The sequence below is a fragment of the Gobio gobio genome (assembly GCF_949357685.1).
Source record: "Gobio gobio genome assembly, chromosome: 2".
Taxonomy (NCBI): domain Eukaryota; kingdom Metazoa; phylum Chordata; class Actinopteri; order Cypriniformes; family Gobionidae; genus Gobio; species Gobio gobio.
The window spans coordinates 25,990,990-26,017,194 of record NC_137098.1 but is presented as its reverse complement, the minus strand read 5'-3'; the positions used below and the strand labels follow the sequence as shown (position 1 = coordinate 26,017,194).

General features: G+C 39.3%; 1 protein-coding gene across 10 annotated transcripts in view; it reads left to right on the top strand.

The window, feature by feature from the left end:
- The window catches only part of LOC307122574 (protein phosphatase 3 catalytic subunit alpha), a 387,852-nt gene that overhangs the window by 46,685 nt on the left and 314,962 nt on the right, over positions 1-26,205 (top strand). For 3 of the 10 annotated variants that reach the window (XM_079810629.1, XM_079810627.1, XM_079810624.1), the window contains exon 2: positions 13,366-13,451. The exons of the other annotated variants lie outside the window; for them this stretch is intronic. In XM_079810629.1, the coding sequence (XP_079666755.1) occupies positions 13,366-13,451 (86 nt within the window). The remainder of the gene's footprint in view (positions 1-13,365; positions 13,452-26,205) is intronic. 10 annotated transcript variants of the gene reach the window in all.

Sequence of the window (26,205 nt, the reverse complement as noted above, 5' to 3'; positions counted from 1 at the left end):
GGTAACAACAGGGATGTTTTTTTTCTCACTACAAAGAATAAGTGTTGATACAGCAAGTTGCAGTGACACAGTATCCATTTTGATTTGATACATTTTGAAGATTTAAAACTCCTGTAGTCTGACCCTGGAGTTATTTTTGCAGCTGACCTTTTTGCATGTGTATTTGTAGGAGTATAATATCAATAATATCTAATAATATAATTTTTTTTTATATATAGGATTTTAAATTGAGATTTAATGATTATGCCAGTACTATCAAAATAGCCACAAGTCTACAAGGAGACTGAGGTACCGGCAAATCTTCGAAAATGCACCACAACCCTACATACAAAGCGAAGAGTTTTGAACGTACCGGGTGAGGGTAGAAAAGCTGCTTGCGCTATAAGCTAACGTGCTAATGGTGTTGCTTAGCAACGGTTGATGTTTTAGCCTATGAGGCTAATGTTAACTAGTGTAAACATATATTACAATTGGCAGTTAAATCTCACCTCCAGTTCTTGTTGAAGAACAGACAATATCTATTTTTATCTGCTTCCGCATGAGATCATGTGAGGTGCTCCCTCTGGCATGATAATCTTAATAGTATCTTGTAGTGTGTGATGCGCCACGATTTTCAAATCTGTGCATATTTGAATTTGAGAGAAATTGAACTCCACAGGATGCGCTTTTCCCATACTAACACTAACTTGCACTTTACTGTATTTTCATTATTAAAGTTATTCCAGGCATCCCCGTGTAACGGAGGCCAGCTAGTAGTTGCTGTGCGAGTAAACCTCACTCCTCTGATCCCAAGAGATGCTCTAGCGACTGATGCTAGAGGTTGCAGCCTTTAGCCTCCTTGTTAGAGCGTCCAACTCTAATGCTGGCGTACCTGGGTTTGAGTCCCGCTTGGAGCGGGCGGTTCGAACAGGAGGGGTTACACCTGCGCACTTTCACAGCCATAGTTTCACTCTAGTTCTCCGGTCTTTAGTCTATGGATTGCATGCTCAAGAACTCAAGTACCGGCAAAAATGCTGCAATAACCAATCAGAAAAAAAGATTTTGTCACCACGATCATTGTTTTCATCGAGGGTTGTTGTCATGTTTGAGTACATGAGTCAAAAGATCAAGGAAAATTTTATTTCCCATGTTATGACCACTTTAATATTTAATAATTTGAAAGAAGTCAAGCAAAAGTCAAGATTAAACAGAAGTAGAAACAGATCTTTTCTTCCATATTATGCAAATACGAATAAAATTAATTATCAAAAAAGAAAAAAAAAATAGGGTGGGGTCTTGGTTCTATCTATCAGTTGTAGATTGGATGGAGGGAAATCTGAATATGAGCTTTCAGTCAATTGTATGAAAGGGCTGGGTTTAAGCGGACTAAATGATTGGAGAAATTACACATACATCAGAGAGAACTGAAATCTATGCAATGAAACTTATGCATGGATGAATCATTGACAAATACGTCAATCACTTTATAGTAGGTGGCCTTAACTACTATGTACTTACATAAAAAAATAAGTACAATGTACTTATTGTGTTCATATTGTATTGCAAAACACTTTTGCTGATATTGAGATGGGATACGGGTAATGTTAGGGAGAGGTGTGGTGGCATGGGTAGGTTTAAGAGTAGAGGTCGACCGATTCACCGGTTTTGCCGATTAATCAGCACTGATAGCTGATTGGTGGAACAATCGGTTATCGGCAAAAATCCACCCAGATAGTTTTTCCGAGTTGCGTCCGTTGCTGGAGCGGCTGAGACGGATGCGCTGTTATTACACTGTACAAGTAGCCTGGTTAAAACCAGACCATTCTCAGTAGTAACTGAGTTATGGTCTGGCAAAGCTTCATAGACAAATCATTTCCAAAGGGGCGTCACCAACGGGCGTCGCTCAAATGCCTCTCGGCGCAATTGGATAGACCTAAAACCAATCAGAGCGATGAGGGAGATGACGTATGCAGAGCGACGGAGAAACATCTGAGACTCTGGCCGTTTCTCAATATGCGTTCTTGTCTGTACTTGTGTTCTCAAATAGGAAATGTCCCCGGTTTCCATTTCAGAAATCTGGTCACTTTACCTAAACCACATATTAATGTTTAATATATTATTTTTAAAATGTAAACGAAAAGAGGCATGGTGTTTTATACTTCGTTTTATTATAAATATATAAGATAATCAATGTAGGCCTAGATATGCGTTGCCTGAACCACATTCGTGTGGCTATTATTATGTTTAATTATTATTATTTTTTTTATGAAATGAGGCAGTGGTGTTTTTTGACATATTTCGTACGCGAACTTCTGACTTGCTTCCGTGACTTACCAAGTTTGACTCCGGAGAATGAACTCCCGAGGACGGGAGGAAACTAGTCCGCCTAGTCTGCTAATGGACAAGCAGCGTTCTTGACAGTATCACTCAGTATATATTTGTATATGTAGTGCAGGCAATGCATATTATCTTCAATGCATGTTTATAACAAAACGAAATATAAAAAACCCAGCCTCTTTTCGTTTACATTTAAAACACACACACACACACACACACACACACACACACACACACACACACACACACACACACACACACACACACACACACACACACACACACACACACACACACACACACACACACACACACACACACACACACATAATATAGGCTATGATTATCACTGTAATAAATTAAATATGACACAAAACACAACCCAGTCTCTTTTTGTTAAATGTCAGTTTATGTGTGATCATCCATAGCAATCATAAAAGTATAAGTAAAAGGTATAAGACGCTATACAATAAATAAAGCAATTCAGTCAAAGTCAGCGCTAGGAGACTACAACGGTAAAGTTTAATATCTTAAAAATATAAAGTTATGAAACTTCACTTTGCCCTCAGACAAAACGATCTGTCTAGGAACAAATTATAGATTAATGAGAGCAAAGATCAGCCGTTAGATCTACACAAGACGAGACGGTTTAACCACTACAGAGACATCAGAGCCAGCGGCAGACGGCAGAAGGACTGGCCGAGGAAAGGCGCCTCTCGGCGGGTTAGTTAACCAACAATGAATGAACAATACTTCAACAGGATTTATTAATTTTAGTTCATGTTAATCTCAACATATTCAGACCCAAAGTTGTGTCTTTTAACATTAGGTATGAACTGTGAATGGACTGTTACAAAACACAAACATTTTATTACTAAAAGAAACAAAGGTTATTGCTCTCTGTTTGTTCATGATAGTTAATGCATTAATAAAATGAGACCTTATTTGTAAAATGTTACCAAAAATTATATTGTCTAAAAAATAAAAATAATATACCTAAATAATGCAAACAAGTAATTGAACAGCATTACTTAGGCTGCATAATAAAAAATCAGAATGCAAGTGCATGAAATAACCTCCGCACAGACGATAAAGAAATGGTTTTAATCAAACCATATTGTTGATGGAAATGATACGAGAACAATAAAAGTGCTAATTATAAAAAATAATGCTTCTGTGTTTTTGAAAAAAAAAAATATGTTTAATATTACAGTAATAGTAAACATCTGTAATATTAGTCTAGTCTATTAGGAATAATGTTGCTGTTTGAGAGTGCGCTGAAGCTGGAGAGAATGAACGAACAACCATAAACTGAAGCGCTTAGAAGTTTAATTAACAACTAAACGCATCATATATGAGAACAATCAGATATTTATACAAAATAAATATAATATTACAACTTATATTAGCACAAAATCACGCATAGGTGAAGGGTTATAACTCCTGTGGATGCTCTTCCCCTGTTTGAGAGCGTGCTGAAACTTAAGATGATCACCGGTACAGTGAAGCACTGCGGGTTATTGACTTAACGAAACACATCCTATATGACTTTAATCAGATGTTTATACTACAAAAACGTAATAATACGACTTACATATGCTTAAAATGACGCGAATGCACAAGCGAACTTGACTGTGCTGGTCAGAATGCGTTGTTGACGCTTCCCACAACAGCGCGCTGAAAAACAACTAAACCCAGAGAATTCACTACGTTTTATAACAGAAATATTCTCATTGCAGTGTTATGTATAGGACAGTCCCAGTAGTTATTAATGCTGTGCATTTCTGTTTGAAATGCGCACGCCGGTACAATGAAGTGCTTTACTGCATCGTTAATTAACTCAACCAAACGCATCCTATATGGGATTATATACACAAAATAATAAATATAATATTACAACTTACAATGGCACAAAAGGCTGTGAATGCACAAGCAAACTTGACTGTGCTCGTCATGAAGGTGTAACTCCGTGGGCGCGCGCTGAAGCTAAAGACCGGTACAATGAAGTGCTTTACTGCATCGTTTATTAACTCAACCAAATGCATCCTATATGATATTACATACACAGAATAATAATAAATATAATATTACAACTTACAATGGCACAAAAGGCTGTGAATGCACAAGCGAACTTGACTGTGCTCGTCATGAAGGTGTAACTCCGTGGGCGCGCTCTTCACTCAACAAACGCGCTGAAACACAACGCTCTTTTACAGCCTATTCTATTCTCATTATCATTTTATGTAGATTATAGAAGACTTGCGCTGCACATGTTGCACATAACTGTATTTTCCTTTTCGAAGTGATTCCAAACATATTTAGAGCAATTCAAACCCATCATGGTGGACAGCGCGTCCGTCTCAGCTGAAGGAAATAATACATTATCTATCGGCTTGACTATATCGGTCAAATTTTCTTATTGGACTGATAACAATAACATCAAAAATAATCATTTATCGGCCGATAACGATATGTTGCCGATATATCGTGCATCCCTTACATGGAGGTAATTTTTAAAATGTAAGTACTATTCTGGATAAATTGAGAATCACAATTTTTTGTGTATAATGGAGGTTTCGATTTCTCCCATGATTCTGAAGAAAAAATCCCATCAGACAATTAAAGAAAATTACATGCAAACTAGAGGTTATGACAAAATGGTCATTGCTTTAGTCCTTTAAAAGATATATTAATTTGATTAAAATAAAAAAATAATTTGAATGGAATCAATGTCTCATTCAAGACTTGTTTTGTTATTGGATAAATCCGCGTTTGTGAATAAATCTTTTAAATGAACGATTCAATGACAAACATCAACAAATGTCAAAATACTTTTTTTTTTTTTTTTTAAGATAATTTACTGCTTCATACTGTGCATTTACATGGCAGCTAATGCAGATTTGACTGTTGGTAGTGTGATGATGATCGTACTTTTAAAGTTTAACCAGTCTTTCAAACAGGTGCACATGTTTTGTAACAGCCCATATCAGTGAATAATAGCGTTCACGTCGGAAACATGACTGCTGACCCTATCACGGTGCGTGTCCACTGGCGTGGAGCAGAGCGAGCGTGGTCAATTTATTCCTATGGCAGCTTAACTTTATGCTCAAGCATGAGCTTGAAGCTCAATTTCCATCACAAAAATGTTATAAAAATTATTCTAGCTTCATGCATTCCTTTTTTATCAACACTTGAATATGGGTAAGTTTCATAAAAATGCAACATTTTGAACAAAAAGCTGAGAAAATCATGTTTTTGTCAAAGACTACATCCAGATCAGATTCAGAACGATAATCAAAACACAGATGGAGTAGATTGAGTTAATCAACACCCCTAATGCTTGCACAGTCCTATAGCTCGCCCTGGGTCTACATTTCATTCAGTAACATTAGATAGTTTTGATTTATATTCTGTCTAATGTTGATGATCACGTTATTTTACATATGCATCTGCTTGCATACACTGTAAAAAGGCCTCTGCAATTCAAAATGTTCTAGTGACTGATCACATAAAAATTTTCCAATTGGCCAAATTTGATTTCTGTGAACTGATACAATTTAATTCACAGACATTCAATTAGGCCAACTAAAAAATGTAGATGTGACCAGTCACTAGAAATGTTTAAAATGGAGAAATATTTTACAGTGAGGTTGGTCCAATTAAATATTTTAAATTGTTTAAATTGTTTATTTCTCACTGTCACAAAAGACAAAAATGACTAAAAACATAAATATATTAAGCAAAATGAACACAGACAACAGGGTTGACATTTTATCACATTACTTTATTAAAGGGTTAGTTCACCCAAAAATGAAAATTCTGTCATTAATTACTCACCCTCATGTCGTTGGACACCCGTAAGACCTCCGTTCATATTCGGAACACAAATGAAGATATTTTAGTTGAAAGCTGATGGCTGAGAAAGGCTTCAGACAGGCCTCCATTGGCATTCAGTACATTGACACTTCCAAGATCCATGAAAGGCACTTAAAACGTTGTTACAAAGTCTATCTCACCACAGTGGCTCTACAATAATTTTACGATGCGATGACAATAGTTTTTGTGCGCAAAAAAAAATCAAAATAACACCTTTATCCAACTTGTTCTCGACTTCCGTGTGTGCTTCCACGACGCATGCGCGAGAATATGACGTAGCGCCGGCATTCGGGAATCCATGAAATACACACTTAAGCCCCATTTTGAGCACTACGCCGAGACCTAAAGCACGATCAATGTAGAATCCAACAGCTTAGACACGCGCGTCTTCCTCTGCTCGTAAACAAATCGCTTCTGGGTCATATGTCCGAACGCCGGATCTGCGTCATATTCTCGCGCATGCGTCGTGGAGGCATACACGGAAGTCGAGAACAAGTTGGATAAAGGTGTTATTTTGATTTTTTTTTTGCGCACAAAAACTATTGTCGTCGCATCGTAAAATTATTGTAGAGCCACTGTGAAGTGAAGAAAATGCGGTACTGCATGGGCTAAAAACCTGCAAATAAAAACATTAATGAGAAAGTTTTCCTGCATCACATCTGGCAAGTGACAGAGCAGAAGTTACTTCATTTTTTAATGAGGATGAGACGAATGAATGGACGAATAAGAAAATCACGAGCTTGACGTGTTTGATATTAAAAGGCAACAACTTAAGCCCTGAAAGAGGTAGACGCCAAAGGCAATCTAACGGCACCGTGTTCAACGGTCGCATGCCACATATATCACACAAATGACTTGTATGTCTAAAATAATAGGTAATAAGTAAATTAAGACTAGGGTTGGGCATCGAGAACCGGTTCCAACTTGGAACCGTTTAAAAAATAACGATGCCATTGGAATCGTTTAGAAATTTTGTTTTCGATTCCGATCATCGGTTCCAAATGCGCAAGTCTTCGGAAGTGCTTGCCGCGCCCGTTTGTTCTGTTGCAGCCATGGAGCACGGTAAGCGGCGCTCAAAAGTGTGGCTTTATTTCACTTTAAAAAAAAAAAAGTGCACAGTGCAACACATATGACAAACTTATTTCTTGCACGGGAGGATGCACTACAAATATGTGGTGTATAAATTAACGAGTGTAGCGTGTTTGAAATGCTGCTCAGGTCTGTCCTCCTCGGGCAACCCTGCGCTAACCAACGTTATTAAAGGGATAGTTCACCCTGAAATGAAAATAAGCCTTCTTTTACTTACCCTGATGTTGTCCCAGTGCCCTATGTCCTATGACATTTAAAATACTGTTCCTGCACGCGCTCCTTCCTATTATGGCAGTGAATGGCGATCAGCTAAAACATTACAAAAAATAAACAAATGTATCACGCAACGATACAGGGAGACGCGCGTCATATGGAAAGTGTTCAGGGGGCACACTATAAGGTTTTGCCAGAAAGAAACCGTATTATATTCAGTCAAAACACTGAGCTTGGCCGTTATTCTGAGCGCGCTCCTCTGTGTGCACTATGAGCCGTCAGCAGCCGCCGGCGCTCATGCCTACTATAATAACTCCCACTGTTGTCATTGCACCCACGATAAGCACACACACACACACACACACACACACACACACACACACACACACACACACACACACACACAACCATTTTGAGAAATCAAGCTCAATAGAAAAAAACGCGATTCTAACGTATATGATAAGAAATAATACTAATAATATAACCTCCTTAAGTTAATATTGTGTAGCCTACCGGTTGTCATGACAATATTGCACGAGGCTACTGCAGCTTGGAGTGCGCACACACAGGAACACGCGCATTTGAACAACAGCTGGGTGAGTAAAAGATGGCTTTATTTTCATTTCAGGGTGAACTAACATTATCCCACCTCGTCATAATCAGGTAAGTGATTGTACTGTAATAACAAATTGCGAATTGTGGTGAACAACAACGTTACTGAAATTATTTCCCCCCCTCGTAGATAAATGTAGCTATACGCAAATTGCCCACGCTAGCAGTCCTAATATGACTGCTGTTAATGCTATTGTTAAGCCGGGACTCGTGTGAAACTCCATTCACCTTTGCAGCAAAGCAAGTGAAAATGCCAGCGGAGAAAGTCCCAAAACTAAAACTCATTTTTGAATCAAAATACAATTTTCCTCTGTGAAATAAGCCTGTGACATGTTGTGACTCCACCCCTCAAAGAATCGGAATCGAGAATCGAAAAGAACCGTAATCGAAACTAAGAATCGGAATCGGAATCAGAATCGTTCAAATCAAAACGATGCCCAACCCTAATTAAGACATGAGGAAAATAAAACTATTGGCTACCATTAGATAATTATGTGGTAAACGAGAACACACTCATGAAACCAATGAATGCATGAACTTGTGATTATACAAAATGTCTTTTAAACTTCATACCGGGTCATAAAGCAAAACTCTGGAGAATAATTTCAGTGCTCAATACTCACCAACGTCTTGTGACGATTAGACATGTGCCGGTAAACGGTAATACGATATACCGCAATAATGAACATGCACAATATTGTTATCGTGGGCACTTCAAAATTCTGTGAATAATTATTTATTACGAATTATTCCGATTTTTAGAATGAATTTTAAGAATTTTTAATTTAACTTAACCCATCAACCGTTTAAAATGAACAACACGTCAAAGAGGAACGAGCACTGATGTAAATAGACCGTGCATGAGCCGAGCACATGGCGGAATGAGGAGACGCCTGAAGTGCACATTCATTCTTTGACAGCAGAGGGCGCTGACGGAACAGCAGAAATGCAGCCGTTTCCCCAGTAATCACATAACCTAATACATAATACTTAAAGACTTAAGGCTATTCATTTTCAAACTTGCATTTTATATTTTAATCTGGACTAAATTACATGCCCTAGATATTGTTTGAATATGTTCTGACTGTTGTTCAATCACACACTTTACAAGGCTCCAGTATTTAACATTAGTTCATTCATTAACAAACTGACAATGAAAAATACTTCTAAAGCATGTTTTAATCTTAGTAAAATGTACATTTCAGCATACCTATTGTTCTTTATAATTCTTTTGCACTTTAATCTATTTTAAGTATTTGTTTACTTTATACATTTTTGTGTATTGCTTTATTGTATTTAAATGTTTGGTTCTTTTGTTATAAGAAAGTGATTTAACCTGTTATAGTATGACAACACTTTTTTTGCAACTTATTTCAATATCGTGATAATACCGTATACCGTGATAAAAGCTTCAGCAATTAATCGCAACATGAAAATTTGATACCGGCACATGCCTAACTGTGGTGCTTACCCAATTCATTATTCTTGAAAATAAACCATTGTCAGTTGTTGATAATGTGGATTTTCGTGAACTTTCTGGATTCCCAGTTGCCGCTATGTCAGATGTCATCTTACCACAAATACACTATGCAGTGAAAATGCGATTTAAAAGCAGTTGGCTTTACCACTGACATTTGGACCAGTAGTGTAAGCCAGTGTTTCTCATCAGCTTAACTAGAGTTGTTCCGATTCCGATACTACAGGGAGTGCAGAATTATTAGGCACGTTGATTTTCTGATCATATTTTTTTTCCAGGCACATTTGACCAATTCCAAACCACAGTAATCCTAATAACTACTATTGATTTAGTATTTAATAATGTATAAGTGATATATAATTGTTCATGAAGGCTGGAAATGAAAATCACCTTATATTCAGGTGTGCAGAATTATTAGGCATATTTTCTTTTACAGATAAATTGAGCCAAAAAAGAGATTTAACTCAGACTGAAAAGTCAAAAAGTATTAAATGCCCATGAGAAGGATGCAATACTAATGCAATACTAGACATTGCAGTTAAGGCATGACCATTGGACAGTGAAATGCTCGTTGGGTCAGCAGGATCTGACAAAAACAGGTGGTGAAGAAAAGACACCTGTTAACTGCAAAAGAATGAAGAATTAAGGTGAAGAATTAAGGGTGAAACCATCAGGAACCCTTTAGTCTCCAGCGCCACAATTTTCCAAAGCTGCAACCTACCTGGAGTCTCCAGAAGTGCAAGGTGTCAGGATCTCAGAGACTTCAGTTAGATAAAGAATCCTAAAAAATGACCCCCACTAGATAAGAATCACAAGCTGAAGTGTTGTAAAATACATGAAGAAGGTTTTTTTTATAGGCTTTATGGACAGATAGGTTGAGAGTGACTCTTGAACGACCAGCACCACATCCTCTAGTACCACTGTTTGAAGAATTCATCTTCCAGAATCTGGCAGTACGTTTTGGGAGTTCATTTTAGTCCATCCTGAAGTCTGTTTTGCAGAGATGGACTAAAAATGAACTCCCAAAACGTACTGCCAGATTCTGGAAGATGAATTTATTTTAGCACTTCCGTCAGTGAAACAACACACTACAGCCTATAAAACATTTAAACGATTTTCAGTAAATAATGGTAACCTCAAGAATATAAGAAAATTAAATATTAGTTAGAAAAATATTTGGTTCATACTTTTTCCCCGCAAAGATGCATCATATAAGCTACCGCTCTGCGCTTTGAGAGGAATGTGGGACTCAAGCTGGATAGACACCTTCTCGAATATCGTCGTCTTCATATGTTCTACTGATGTTGCAAAGCAACACTTGTTGTAAAAGGTCTGAAGAGCGGATTTTATCTTTCACAGGGTCAAGACATTTAGGCAATGTTTGATTATTCACTGCCAGAGAAAACGAAACTAAAATCACCGGCGTGTGTGTGAAATGCGCTATTCAAATAAACCAAACTTGACGCGCCTTACCAAGTTTAATAACAAGAACAAACTGTGTTAAATAAAATTTGAAGTAAAAAGGTATTCGTCCTACAGTGTTTTTTATACTTTACCACAGTAAAGGATGTGAATAGTTATAATAGACTTAATTATAAGCAAACGAAAGGAAGAAACGTTTATAATCCCATGCGAACATGGGTGAGACATGAGTGAAAATTTGGGAAAAGAAACGAGATGTCCATGTCCATTGGGATAAAATGGACTACTAGCCTATTGTTAAAATTCACGGAAAATCGAGTGACCAGGTCCAGATCGCAAAACAGAATGAAAAAGTGCTCTCTGACCATTATTTCTTTTCTAGGCTAAACAAAGCTTTGTGCTTCACTCCTGTGGTAAAATTCACGTGAAACAGCATTCACATACAAAACACTGGGTTAGTAAAATAACAAAGTTATTTTTTTTAAGTAGAAAATAGTATTTATGTAAAGAGATATATTTAAAATAAAAAGAGCTCAACTCTTAAGTGGAAGGAACCTATTTTTTCCCCCTCACGTGCAACCTAGCGGATGAGTCAGTATTTCGGTTAGTAAAAATAACGAAATTATAGTTTTAAGTAGAAAATAGTAGGCCTATTTATGTAAAGAGATATGGCATATTATCTACCTATTTTACCCCCCCCCCCCCCCCCCCAAACGACGATATCATCGACCATCACAATGTTTTACTGTAAACATCGTCAACTGCCAATTTAGGGGACATCGCCCAACCCTAGATACCACAACAAATTCTGGCATCGGTATCGGCGAGTACTTGAACCCGTATACCGATCCGATACCAATTTCTTAAACAAGACCTAGTTATTATGACCACTAGCTTTGCCTAACTGCTGCACGGTTCTTCTTCGCTGCTCAGAATGCATTGCAAAAACTGGTTGCTTGTGGCAACACAGCACAACTTCCTCTGTTTAGAGCAGCGAAGAAGAAATGAAAACGTGTTAGCAGTATGTCCGCTGTTTAGCAGTAAAACAGCGACTAGGGATGTTTTGATGTGTTACAAGTACCGGTACTTCGGTACCAAGTCGGTACTGAAATTAAAAAAATGTGATGATACCAGCATTTCTGTAGCATTCTGCAGTACCGACTCCCGAGTATATTCGGTACCCGCAGCTGCGTTCAGTCGCTTCCGTGTTAATCTAAGCGCAGGGCTCCAGACTGTAGCCGAATAAATTCCAATGTCTGTGTAATATTATACTGCGAAATACTATTTTTATATTACTCCTGCAACTTCTGCGTCTCTGTGTGGATGGCGGGCGTGCTCGCTGTCTTTGTAGTCTCTGCCGTGTGTCACTATCAAGTGGCAACCTCCCCCAGTTTCTCTACATCCATTTGGTCTATGGTCACTATATGAGGACATGAACGTATAACCCGTCACTTCATGAGAATTTACCGTTTAATTTGAGAAAACTGTCATATCATGAACACAGACACTCAAAGGTTTTCACGGCAACCCGTCAAAATAAAAGTTTGGTTTAACCTGAAGAAATTGACAAAATATATTAGGCTACTGTTGTACAGTAGATTTAGCTACGTCTCTATGTAATAATAATAGGTCTCTACTAATAATAATAACTATGCCTAGATGGTTGTAAATAGATTCTTTTCTGATTAATATATATATATTTTTTATATTCCTACATTTATTTGTTGCACTGTTATATTGTAAAACTAAAATACCTTTTTCAGTTTGCAGTGTTAGATTTGTGGGTGTATTTGAAGTTCTTTTTGAAGTTCTTTGTTCTATTATTTAAAAATAAATAATATTACTGTCAAATGCATGTCAGATAATAGAAATACTGTAATAAATACAGTAGTTCTCTGTATGTATTTGTTCATGTTTTATTAAGGGTTAGGTCTGAAGCACACCATAAAATAATTCTAGCAATTCATACAGGGCTAGTAGTATATACAGCTGTACAGATACACACCCAGGTATCGGATCAGTACTCGGTATCGGCCGATACCCTGAACCCAGGTATTAAAATCGGTATCGGGAAGGGAAAAAGGGTATCGGAACATCTCTAAGCTTAACGGTGTAATGGATAGATGGTGATTTTATTCTACAGCATTTATGTTACTTGCATAGTGCCAGTCCTCACTATACGCAAACTATGCAAGCATAATCTTGCTTATTTAAGTAGCATATCATTATATAACGTAAACATATTTTAAAATGCAAATATAAATGCGGATTCAACTTTAGCTGAGTCGTGTCATGTGTAAATGTATTTTTTTCTAATACTTAATGATTCATATTTATTTAATAACTGTTTTGGACTTCAGGACATCAGGCAGTTCGGCAGATAATGACATGCGTCTTGACATATGGCTCGGGGAGCAGAAAAAAAAGAAAATGCACCTAGAACGAAGTAGGTATATATTTTTATAACATTTTATATTCTTATTTAGCCTTGACAAACCAATACATTCATAAGAAGGAAAAAAGCCCCTCCAGTCCAGATCACTGGGTTCAATATTAGTCAACTGTGTTTTGTTAAATTTCTGTTTGTCAGTATACATCAATAGTCAAAACGTTCTTGTGCATGGTTTCATGTATAAGAATTGTCATTAATACTAATACTAATGTTTATGGAAATTCAACTCACTGTATGTTGTTTGTTGACAGTGAAACAAGCTTATAGCAGAACATGCCGAGATGCTTCTGAAAATTGTGCCCCTTCACAAAGGTTTGCTTAGGGCCCCCAGTAGGGGTGTGCAATATATATCGTCTGCAATAATATCGTAATTGGTGTTTTAACGATGTGCTATCTGACATTATCGAGTATATCCCTCACACACACCCAGAGAGTGCATGCATACACTAGTGAAGTCTGGATTAGACTAGTGCGGGTGCGCATTTACAGTGCACACTTTCACTGCGTGATTTACTCTATATTAGGCTTGTGACCGACCGTGAGTCTCGGCTGAAGTCATTAATCAGATTTAATTCATCACGAGAGTGACAAGAGCTGACTGAGATGACAATTCAACCAACCCGCCACCAAATTGGCGCTAATTCAAAACCGAAAGTAAAATGTGCACGGCCGCACAGAGCGCGCATAAAGCTTACTTTTGTCTGGCTCCGCAGGCTGCGCGCACGCCTCGTGTGCTTGGCACTCTGCGATGACGTCATTTTTGCAGCGCGCACCTTCGCGCTCGTGCGGACGCGTCGAGTATAAACAAGGCTTAATGGACGAACTGTCATTCATTCATGGCATGCGTGCGTCTCAATCATAGACTGATCAATGCCTGATCAGTGCCCTGACTACTGAACTAGGCAGCGGATTGATTGAAACGCACCCATGGCCTTACAGAGCACGCATTTACAGACGAGCTGTCATTCACAGAGTTCTTGATAGCGTCACTCAGTTCGCTCTCACTCAGGTTATCTCCTATATGTAGCTTTATTTTAGGCTACAATAAAACGAAATGTGTTAAAACACTAGTCTCTGGCTCTTTTTTTTCATTAAAAAAACATATTAATAGCCACACAAATGTGGTTCAGGCAACGCATATTTTGATTATCTTCAATGCATTCAAAAAAACAACAACAACACAGAATATGAATTATATCAAAAACTTTAGGAGTAAGCTGACCACGGCAGTCCTAAAGCTGCCAAGATACAGCACAATAATACACTCAGCAAAATATCGTCGAATTATCGTTATCGAGAAAATCCCAGAAAATATTGAGATATCCTTTTTTGTCAATATCGCACACCCCTAGCCCCCAGATGTTTAGGACCGGTGCTGTCCATGCAAAGCAGTTTTGGGGCCGATTTGAGGCTGTGGGAGTCGAGCGCAAAATAGTTGGCCACTTTAAACATTCCAACCTGGCATACTCTGTCACAGAATATTCATATATAGCTTGGTCAACCAATTAAAAGACTCCAATTAACAAGAAGTGCAGACTTGTTGGAACAGCACATTCTACATGCTGCAGCCTCTGATTGAGCAGAAATGGGCCATTGGAGTATACGTGTCTGAAAATGAGCTCCCTGCCACTCTAACTGCAAACCAGTGGAATCTTACGGAGATGATGCAAATTGTCTTGGCTCCCTTTGAAGAAATGACTCGTCAAGTGAGTTCTTTAGATGCTTTAGTCTCAGATGTATTTCCTGCTGTCACTGTGCTACAGAGACTGTTATTGAAACAAATGGATAAAAGGACCATGGAATCAGAATGATGAAGAGCACTTTGCTTGCAGCGTTTCACCAACACAAAGAAAAACATGCTTTGCTGCGTCACAACTTCACTCAATCAAAGGTAGTTATTTATTATTATTATTTTATATATATATACATACATACATACATACATACATACATACATACATACATACAGTGAGGAAAATAAGTATGTGAACACCCTGCTATTTTGCAAGTTCTCCCACTTAGAAATCATGGAGGGGTCTGAAATTGTCATCGTAGGTGCATGTCCACTGTGAGAGACATAATCTAAAAAAAAAAAATCCAGAAATCACAATGTATGATTTTTTAACTATTTAATTGTATGATACAGCTGCAAATAAGTATTTTAACACCTGTCTATCAGCTAGAATTCTGACCCTCAAAGACCTGTTAGTCTGCCTTTAAAATGTCCACCTCCACTCCATTTATTATCCTAAATTAGATGCACCTGTTTGAGGTCGTTAGCTGCATAAAGACACCTGTCCACCCCATACAATCAGTAAGAATCCAACTACTAACTACTACTAGAAACAAAATTGTACACCTCCACAAGGCTGGAAAGGGATAAGGGGAAATTACCAAGCAGCTTGGTGAAAAAAGGTCCTGTAGTGGACAGCTGTAACGTACTGCTCCGAGACAGAGGTTGAGAATCCAAATGCAGCTTTATTTGTAAGGGGTAATCCACAATCGTAGTCAAAAACAGGCAACAGGTCATACACAGGCAAGCAGTCCAAACAGGCAAAGAAGGCAGGAGAGACAGGCAAACGGGTAATCCACGGAACAGGCAAGACATCCAAAACCAGAGACATGAAACCAGGGAAACGCTCAGAAATGCAGTATATACAACAAACAAGACTTCACAGTAAATGATAGAGTGAACATGGTTTATATAGGCTGGGGTAATGGGGTAATGAGGTGATGAGACACAGGTGCAAACAATGAATGATGATGAGTCCGGGCACAGGATTATGGGTAATGTAGTTTGTGATGGAGTGACAGTCCGGGGGGAAAGTGCCCTCAGGTGGTAATCAGGGGCACTCTCACTTGTGATTGTGACAACAGCACATTCCAGGGCCAGGTTTATGGCCGGGCCACTCTCTGTCCATAACAGTGGACAAAGGTTTGCTACATTTTGATTGGATCTTGGTAGACTGAGACAAACAAACTGTCCAACGCCATCAGATAAGATGCTATGACAACATCCAGACACCTCTTAGAGGCCAAAAGACCAGCTCTTGTACCAAGCCCAGGAAGGACAAGACATCTCATTGGCCCACATGCAGTTTCTGCCCTTCACCCACATCCCTAATGTCCTGGTCTATGACTGCCATAAAAATTCCACAGGACCTCAACAGTTGTGGGTGAAAGAAAGACCAAAATGATCTATCCAAATCCATTCATAACTATTATCATAACAGATTAAGGACCTTCTGCACCTACTTCAGGGCCTCATCTGCGTGTTCCAGATTTTTGGACCCTTTGGTGCTCCAGGAGATCAGCATCCCACAGATCTTCGTGTTCAAGACTGTTGAAACGGATTCCAGCTCCTTTCCCCACTGCATTGTCACCCAGCACAACCAGTGGAAGAAGTCACTGCCATCGGACTGCTCACTCAACCAAGTGGAATGTAAATATCACTTAACCAAACCTCTTTCCAGAAACCTTGGCCTTGTTATATATTATCAGTATATGATTTTCTAATTTACATTAGAGGTAATTTAACTGATGCTAGTTAATAACAAATAATCTTTCGTTTATTTGTTTGATGCATAATAAGGTTCTTCACCTTAGTTTCAGAGAAACAACAGTTTATCTTTCCATAAGATAACGCAACTCTTCCATAACCACACTCAGCTTAATCACATGTATTTTATGTATCTTATGCACTTTATTCCTTTATTATTCATTGTATTCATTTAGTAGTTGTGTTAGTTATTCTTGTTTATCTTTTGTTAATAAAATCTATTTTACTACAATTGTGTCTTACTTGTGCTGATAATACAGAAAAGGCTCTACAAGTTAGAAATCTCACCAATCTTTCAGATAAATCAGCTGACCGACTCTCCCCAATTTACATTCAATCTAAAATGATTGAAACAGCCTCCTGCTTGGAGTGTTGTCATAGAGCCAAGGTAAAAGACCTTGACTAGTGTCCCAAACTAAGAGAGGGGGAAGGTGGTCATCTGATGTACTCATAACCACACCTTAAGTGACGTGTGATCCAGAAATCACAACGTCAGCGGTGACGTGAGTACCAATCACTACCTTACTTAACGTCCTTGGATGGACGAAGGTAAAATTACTACATAATTGGCGTCCCTGGGTGGGCCCAAAAGTGAAATTATTGCAGTCCACTGTTGGAGCAATCATTAGAAAATGGAAGAAGCTAAACATGACTGTCAATCTCCATCGGACTGGGGCTCCATGCAAGATCTCACCTCATGGAGTCTCAATTATCCTAAGAAAGGTGAGAAATCAGCCCAGAACTACACGGGAGGAGCTGGTCAATGACCTGAAAAGAGCTGGGACCACCGTTTCCAAGGTTACTGTTGGTAATACACTAAGACGTCATGGTTTGAAATCATGCATGGCACGGAAGGTTCCCCTGCTTAAACCAGCACATGTCCAGGCCTGTCATAAGTTTGCCAATTACCATTTGGATGATCCAGAGGAGTCATGGGAGAAAGTCATGTGGTCAGATGAGACCAAAATAGAACTTTTTGGTCATAATTCCACTAAACGTGTTTGGAGGAAGAAGAATGATGAGTACATCCCAAGAACACGATCCCTACTGTGAAGCATGGGGGTGGTAGCACCATGCTTTGGGGGTGTTTTTCTGCACATGGGACAGGGTAATAATCTAACACTAAAATATCTTTCAGCCCCATTTAGTATTGTGGAAAAGGAAATATAGTGACATTCTGAATGAAAGGAAAAACAAGCTTATAGCTGAACATGCAGAGACGCTTCTGATCCTTGAAAAGAACCTACTAGGGATGCTCTGATCAGGATTTTTGCTGCCGATACTGAGTACCGATTTCTTGTCATGGTGATCGGCCGATACCGATCCCGATTCCAATGCTTCACTGATTTGTAAGCTCTCTGATCACTGTTAAACTTTTTTCTGATAAAAAACAAAAAAACCTATAGATGTTGCCTTTATTATATTTTTGTTACATTTTTATGGTAATTATGTAATGTAATGTAACTATTGTTACGAGGCCAGCCGATAGTCCTTTTCCATGGCCTCACCGAACTCCTCCCAGGCCAGAGTTTTTGCCTCCACGACCACCCTGGCTGCAGTCCGTTTAGCCTGTCGGTACCTGTCAGCTGCCTCAGGAGTCCCACAAGCCAGCCAGGCCCGATAGGACTCCTTCTTCAGCTTGACGGCATCCCTTACTTCCGGTGTCTACCACCGGGTTCGGGGATTGCCGCCTCGACAGGCACCGGAGACCTTGCGTCCACAGCTCCGAGCAGCCGCTTTGACAATGGAGGTGGAGAACATGGTCCACTCGGACTCAATATCTCCAGCCTCCCTCGGGATCCGGTCGAAGCTCTGCCGGAGGCAGGAGTTGAAGATCTCTCTGACAGGAGACTCGGCCAAACGTTCCCAGCAGACCCTCACAGTACGTTTGGGTCTGCCGAGTCTATCCAGCTTCCTCCCCCGCCATCGGATCCAACTCACCACCAGGTGGTGATCAGTTGACAGCTCCGCCCCTCTCTTCACCCGAGTGTCCAAGACATACGGCCGCAGATCAGATGAAACGACCACGAAGTCGATCATTGACCTACGACCTAGGGTGTCCTGGTGCCATGTGCACTGATGGACACCCTTATGCTTGAACATGGTGTTCGTTATGGACAAACTTTAACTAGCACAGAAGTCCAATAACTGAACACCACTCGGGTTCAGATCAGGGGGGCCGTTCCTCCCAATCACGCCCCTCCAGGTTTCACTGTCATTGCCCACGTGGGCGTTGAAGTCCCCCAGTAGAACGACGGAGTCCCCAGTCGGAGCACTCTCCAGCACCCCTCCCAGGGACACCAAGAAGGTCGGGTACTCTGCACTGCTGTTTGGCCCGTAGGCACACACAACAGTGAGAGACCTATCCCCAAGCCGAAGCCGCAGGGAAACGACCCTCTCGTTCACCGGGGTAAACTCCAACACATGGCAGCAGAGCTGGGGGGCTATAAGCAAACCCACACCAGCCCGCCGCCTCTCACCATGGGCAACTCCAGAGTGGTAAAGAGTCCAGCCCCCCTCTAGGAGTGTGGTTCCAGAGCCCAAGCCATGCGTGGAGGTGATTCCGACTATCTCTAGTCGGAACCTCTCAACCTCACGCACAATCTCAGGCTCTTTCCCCGCCAGCGAGGTGACATTCCATGTCCCAAGAGCCAGTTTCCGTGTCCAGGGATCCGCCTTCGACTGCTGCCCGATTCGCTTTGCACCGGCCCCTTACGGTCCCTCCCGTGAGTGGTGGGCCCACGGGAAGGTGGGCCCACGGGAAGGTGTCCCCACGTCGCTCCTTTGGGCTGAGCCCGGCCGGACCCCGTGGGGGAAGGCCCGGCCACCAGGCGCTCGCATACGAGCCCCAACCCCAGGCCTGGCTCCAGGGTGGGGCCCCGGCTGCGCCATACCGGGCGACGTCACGGTCCTCCTTCTTTTTGTCATCATAAGGGGTTTTTGAACTGCTCTTAGTCTGACCCGTCACCTAGGACCTGTTTGCCTTGGGAGACCCTACCAGGGACATATAGCCCCGGACAACATAGCTCCTAGGGTCATTCGGGTACTCAAACCCCTCCACCACGTTAAGGTGGCAGTTCATGGAGGAGTTCGTGGGATCGGCCAAGTTAGTGAGTACCGATCGAGTCATAAAATATGATTATCGGCTGATACCAATCTCTGGCCGATCGATCGGAGCATCCCTAGAACCTACTACTTACTTTGAAAAATAATTCTAATAGACTGCCTTTATACTTCTCATCTAGCAAAATTATCTTCAGAAACATACTGTACAACTGCTCTGAGAAATTTCCTTAGCTTATATAGCTTAATTCCTATGAAACATTATTACCTACAATTAGGTTTGTGCCGGTATCAAATTTTCATGTTGCGATTAATTGCTGAAGCTTTTATCACGGTATACGGTATTATCACGATATTGAAATAAGTTGCACAAAAAGTGTTGTCATACTATAACAGGTTTATTAACTTTCTTATAACAAAAATAACCAAATATTTAAATACAATAGATCAATACACAAAAATGTATAAAGTAAACAAATATTTAAAACAGATTAAAGTTCAAAAGAATCATAAAGAACAATAGGTAACACTTTACAATAAGGTCTCACTAGTTAATGCATTAACATTAACAAAGAGCGAATAGCTACATTTTTACAGAAGTTATTATTCTTTGATGACGTTAGTTAAAAAAAGCAACTGTTAGTGTTGGCTCAGGACAGGTCCATTGAATAATACAGTTACAACTTTTGATTTTAATGTGTTATAAATGCTGAAATTTACATTTAACTTAGATTAATAAATGCTTTAGAAGTATTTGTCATTGTCAGTTTGTTAATGTATTAACTAATGTTAAATAATAGAGCCTTATTGTAAAGTGTGTGACTGAACAATAAAGAATCAGAACATATTCAAACAATATCTAGGGCATGTAATCCAGATTAAAATATAAAATGTTTGTCTTTAAGTATTAAGTATTTGGTTATGTGATGAGCACTGTAGCGAATACAGAAAACTGAATGCCTAAAACTAAATGAATGTAGCGCGAGTTTCGTTTACGAGGATTACCGGTGAAACGGCTGCATTTCTGCTGTTCCGTCAGCGCCCTCTGCTGTCAGAGAGTGAATGTGCGTCTCCCTCACTTGTTCCACCATGTGCTCATGCACGTTGGGTTTGTTTACATAAGTGCACATTCCTTTTTGACGTGTTGTTCATTTTAAACGGTTGATGGGTAACGTGTTCTTAAAATGCATTCTAAAAATCGGAATCATTTGTAATAAATAATTATTAATGGTATTTTGAAGTTCCCACAATAACAATATCGTGCATTTTCATTATTGTGATATATCGTATTACCGTATACCGGCACATGTTTACCTACAATTATAGTCTTGCTCCCCATGATTAGGGTTGGGTACCGAAATCCGGTTCCAATATGGCACCGGTGCTTATATAACCGATATGTACCGGACCGAATCAGAACGCAGATTTCGGTTCCTCATTTCGGTGCCAAAATTCAAACGTGCTTTCGCTTGCTTTGGCTGGCACAGAGCCAGAGACACACGCTCAGCGCTGGTCACAACTCATGACAACTATTCAGTGTTTTCAACCACATCATCTTTATTTCAGGTTTCAGACATTTAAATGATCATAAGTACTAGCAAAAAACACACACAGATGTCTATGAAAGCGGCAATGACAATCCTTTGAGACGGTAATAATTTGACTAACGTTACGTGTTTTATTCACGTCAGATACATGCACATTATATAGTAACTATATCGTTTACTCTATTCTTCTTCCAGTTCACTGGTCACTTACTTTCATGTATTTCGTGAGACGAGAATGAACTCAAGTGTTGTAAATCCGACAGATCCGATTCTGAGGCGCAAACTAACGGCGCCGCCCATTGCGCTTTATAGATCAACTAACACACATTCACTCACACATTTGAACATCAGATAGTTCGTAACACAGTTAAGAAGTTTGTGAATATTTTGAATAAAAAGAAAAAACGAAATAAACCCGATACAGCTGAGCTGTCAGCGCTATTGCGGCTGCTGTGTGTCATGTGAGAAGCATGACGCGTCGCCATGGAAACATTAAGGCGGTGCCTTCTAAAATATTTAGCCAGAGAATATGATAATATTTCAAAATAAAGCTGAAGCTCGAAGCTGGTTAGTAGCAGATCAAGAATACAGACTAGGCCTACTGCTGTTATTACTGTAACTGTTATTTAGAGTTATTTTAGGCCTGTTGTAGTTGGGTTAGGTGGCTTAAGTTTTACTGTGAATTTGTAAATAAGTCAATTATAATTTGTAAATAAGTAAATTGTTTTTTGTATTTATTTATATTCATACATTTAAGTATACATTAAACTTTTAATAAATGGTTCAATTTAAATAAAAAATAAATAAATAAAAAGCCATTTAATGTCATCCACCTCGTTTTGTGGCCTTTTTAAAAAAAAAAGTATTGGTTCAGGCACCGTTTAGGCACCGGAACCGTTTTAAAAGTATCGGTTTGGCACCGGAATCGAAAAAAACCCAAACGATACCCAACCCTACCCATGATTAAACTGTACAGTATTATTGTTGTTAGGCTGCATTAACTAGGTCAGCCGGAACCGTTAACGCTTCCCATAACACCTGATGCACTCGTTACATCATAAAAAGAATGGCATCTACGCTATTGTCTCTGTTTATCCCGAGGTTTACTGCAGTCAGCCGGATCCTGGCCGTATCCAGATCAGATGGTGGACCTGCGCCCAGACATGACCAACGCATCGCTGAAGTGTGTGCACAGACCGTGTAAATTAAACTCCCCCCTGAAATTGCCTCATCGACACGGCATCCTCAATAAACCCATCCCTGGTGTGATGACTCCGATCTTTTTGAATATTCCTATCTAATAATTGCCTCATCGACACAACATCCTCAATAAACCGGTCTCCGGCGTGATGACTCCGATCTTTCGAATATCCCTATCTAATAATTGCCTCACCGACACGCCATCATAGCCAGAGGAGAACTGGCACCCCGACTGAGCCCGGTTTCTCCCAAGGTTTATTTTTTTCCATTATGCCATCTGATGGAGTTTTGGCTCCTTGCCACTGTCGCCTTTGGCTTGGCTTGCTCAGTTGGGGACACTACATTTTCAACTAAATATTCAAATAAATGTTCAACTAAATTACTGATCTGCCCGCATTGTCACTATATGATAATTGAAATGAGCTGGATAACATCACCGTTTTCTCCAGAGCGGCTGTACAGCTGAATCAAATTCTGTTGTATTATTTATAACCCTAACCCTAACACTGTGAAACTGCTTTGAAACAATCTGCACTGTAAAAAGCGTTATATAAATAAAGGTGACTTGACTTGACTTTTTTTTTTTTTTCATGCTTTTTGAGAACTTTGTGACAGGCAGATGAAATATGATTAGATATTTTTTATTATTATGCCCTTAGTTTTGATATTGTGAAATTTGTTTGTGCTTTAACAACTTAGTGACAAGCAGATTAAATTAATTTTTTGAGTCTTTTGAGTTACAGTTGCTCACAATCTGTACTTAAATCATTAATCTCACTGTATTGTACTTGACAAACCGCCAAATTACAAAAAAGGTAAAGGTACTATTGGTAAAGTACCATAAAGAAAATATTGGTGCTCATACTTTCATCTTTAAAAAAAGATATTGGTGTATCCCTAACAAAAAGGCTCTTTGTTGATTATGTTGCCCTCAGTTATCTGCTTTTATCATGTCTTTTCTGTTTTGATTTGTTTTCGTTGATCAGTAGGATGTAGGAACACAGGGAATCCATTGCACACAGTCTGTTTTGATTTTTCTGTTTTGCTCCAAACAGCACTAGTCTGAAAAACAGCCTATATCCCGTTTGTTCCCTATTATTTACTTTCATTTCAAGCCTGTGTGCTTTTATTTTTCTGTGGAACAATGGACATTTTGGGGAAACATCTTCACGTGGCTCTTTTGCAGCTTTGCAGCTCAGATGTGGACACTATGAACTGCCTTTCTAATGAAAATAGCTTTATATTTTAAGAATTGGACAAAAAAGTGAGGAAGAGATTGTTACAGTATGTGTTATAGCCCCTGAAGCAGACGTAGAGCTGAATGAATCACATCTCCTTCAGAAACTCCACTGCTGCGGGTCAGTCTACTACAAATGGATCCAAATGGTCCAATGAATTAAGGCTATAATGCCTCAAAAAGGCTTTTAAACCCTGAAGTAAAACAGAATTTTTAGCCCTGCCAGCTAATTCCTTTGTGAGTGAGTATGTTTATGTAAATCAGCAGAGAGCTGTTTGGAACTCATGCCAAACCACTACTGGTGTGGCAGCAGAAGAGAGGGTGGGCAGCTTTGTGCTCTGCAGTTTGTCCAAATTAGCAAGAGTCAGCAATTTATAATGGTAAAAGGGCAGTCAAAAGTTTTAAAAACAGATGCCGGAAAGATCCAAACCTATGTATGTACATGCTTAATTGAGTGAATATTCAACATAGAACAACTTTTATCTCTGCTTACTTCCTGCTAAGGTCCAGTTGAATTATTTTCTGTTGTTCACAAACAAACATTGTCTTTTGTATTCTGTAGAGTGTGGTAAATTGTGCTATTTTGGGCCATGCTCCTGTTCCCGAAACGGTGTTGCAACATGTCTACTCCAAGGCATTCCAAATGCTTCCTTGATCAGAATATCAGATTTCCATTGAAGAAGTACTGTACATACCTGAGCACTTCGGATATCAGAGAATCTTTCTAAGTTTCATGTTCTGAAAGACGCATATGTCTGGAGTTGGTGCTAGGGCTGAATAATTTAATTAAATAAAAGCAAAATTGCGATATGGTTTTGGCCAAAGGCTGTGATTTAATTAAATATGCACATTGTGTTTTAGAGGGAAGAGCAGCACTGTGTTCATTTACAAGTTATGATCCAGACTTTTCAGTGTCTCAGAGTAGCTCGGTTTACAGTAATTGCTGGCCCACACAAACTCCATCTCTGTAGTAGCTTGTTACATGCGTTTGGGAACACAACTAGCCTGGATGCATTTGAGGTCGGGAAGTTCGGTCTGGACTTGATCCGTTGTGGAGCAACTATGCTCGAACCATAGCTGTTCGGACCAATCAAATTGTCAGGATGGGCTTTATACAATGATGGACAGATGATCAACAGATGATCAACAGTAACGTAATCATGCACGCTTGGGTTTAATTTGTTCTAATCCTAAACGGAGAACTTGTTCGTATGTGCATTCACCTTTACTATTTCTCTCAAAAATGATGATTGTGTTGGTAAGTACTCTGTGTATCCTTAAATTCTTTTTTACAACACCGGCAAAGATTGTTTACACACATCATCTTCTTCTTCTACTTCTTCCAGCGTGCGTGCAGTTAAGTTCTTTTGACAACTATGCGTCGCTCCGTTGCTCTGATTGGTTGTAGGTCTGTCCAATTGAGTGCAGAGGCATTTTCTTCCCTGGTTTGGTTTAAACACATCCCATAATCACCCAATGGAGCAGTATCAGACTCATATTCTGACTAGAATTGAATATGACGACGTTAGGCTAGAACACAACATGCACCACCTATTGAACTAGATTTTATAATGAGAAACATTTAAACCTGTTGCCAACAAAGGAGAAGCTTAAGGGCTCCCTGCAGTTTTCCGCCCAAATAAAAGCTTGACAGATTAACATTTGAAAATGAAGAAATTATGAAAATTATTAGTAATGTAATTTAAAAATACATTTGAATATTGTAATTTAAAAACATTGTAATACAATTAAAGTGTGTGTGTGTTTGTGTGGATTGATGGGAATGGTGCATCGCTCAGCATATATATCTGACAGTATATCTGAAATGCTGAAGAGATTAGATTTACTGATCATGTCCTCATAGCTCAACTCAGAAGAATCTGATCCAATTTAAACCATGTTTATACTTAGCATGAACATCTTTTTTTTGTGATCACATCCCAAGTTGTCAGGGCTAAACAATCAAATTCACTCTATTAGGATGGTGCGATTTATCTGGATATGTTTTTTTTTAACCATGACAAGCCAGAATGAAAACAAGCCGAAATGAAATAGGAGTAACGAGGCTATTTTTTAAATGTAAGGAGTAGAAAGTACAGATAATTGTGTGAAAATGTAAGGAGTAGAAGTAAAAAGTCGGCT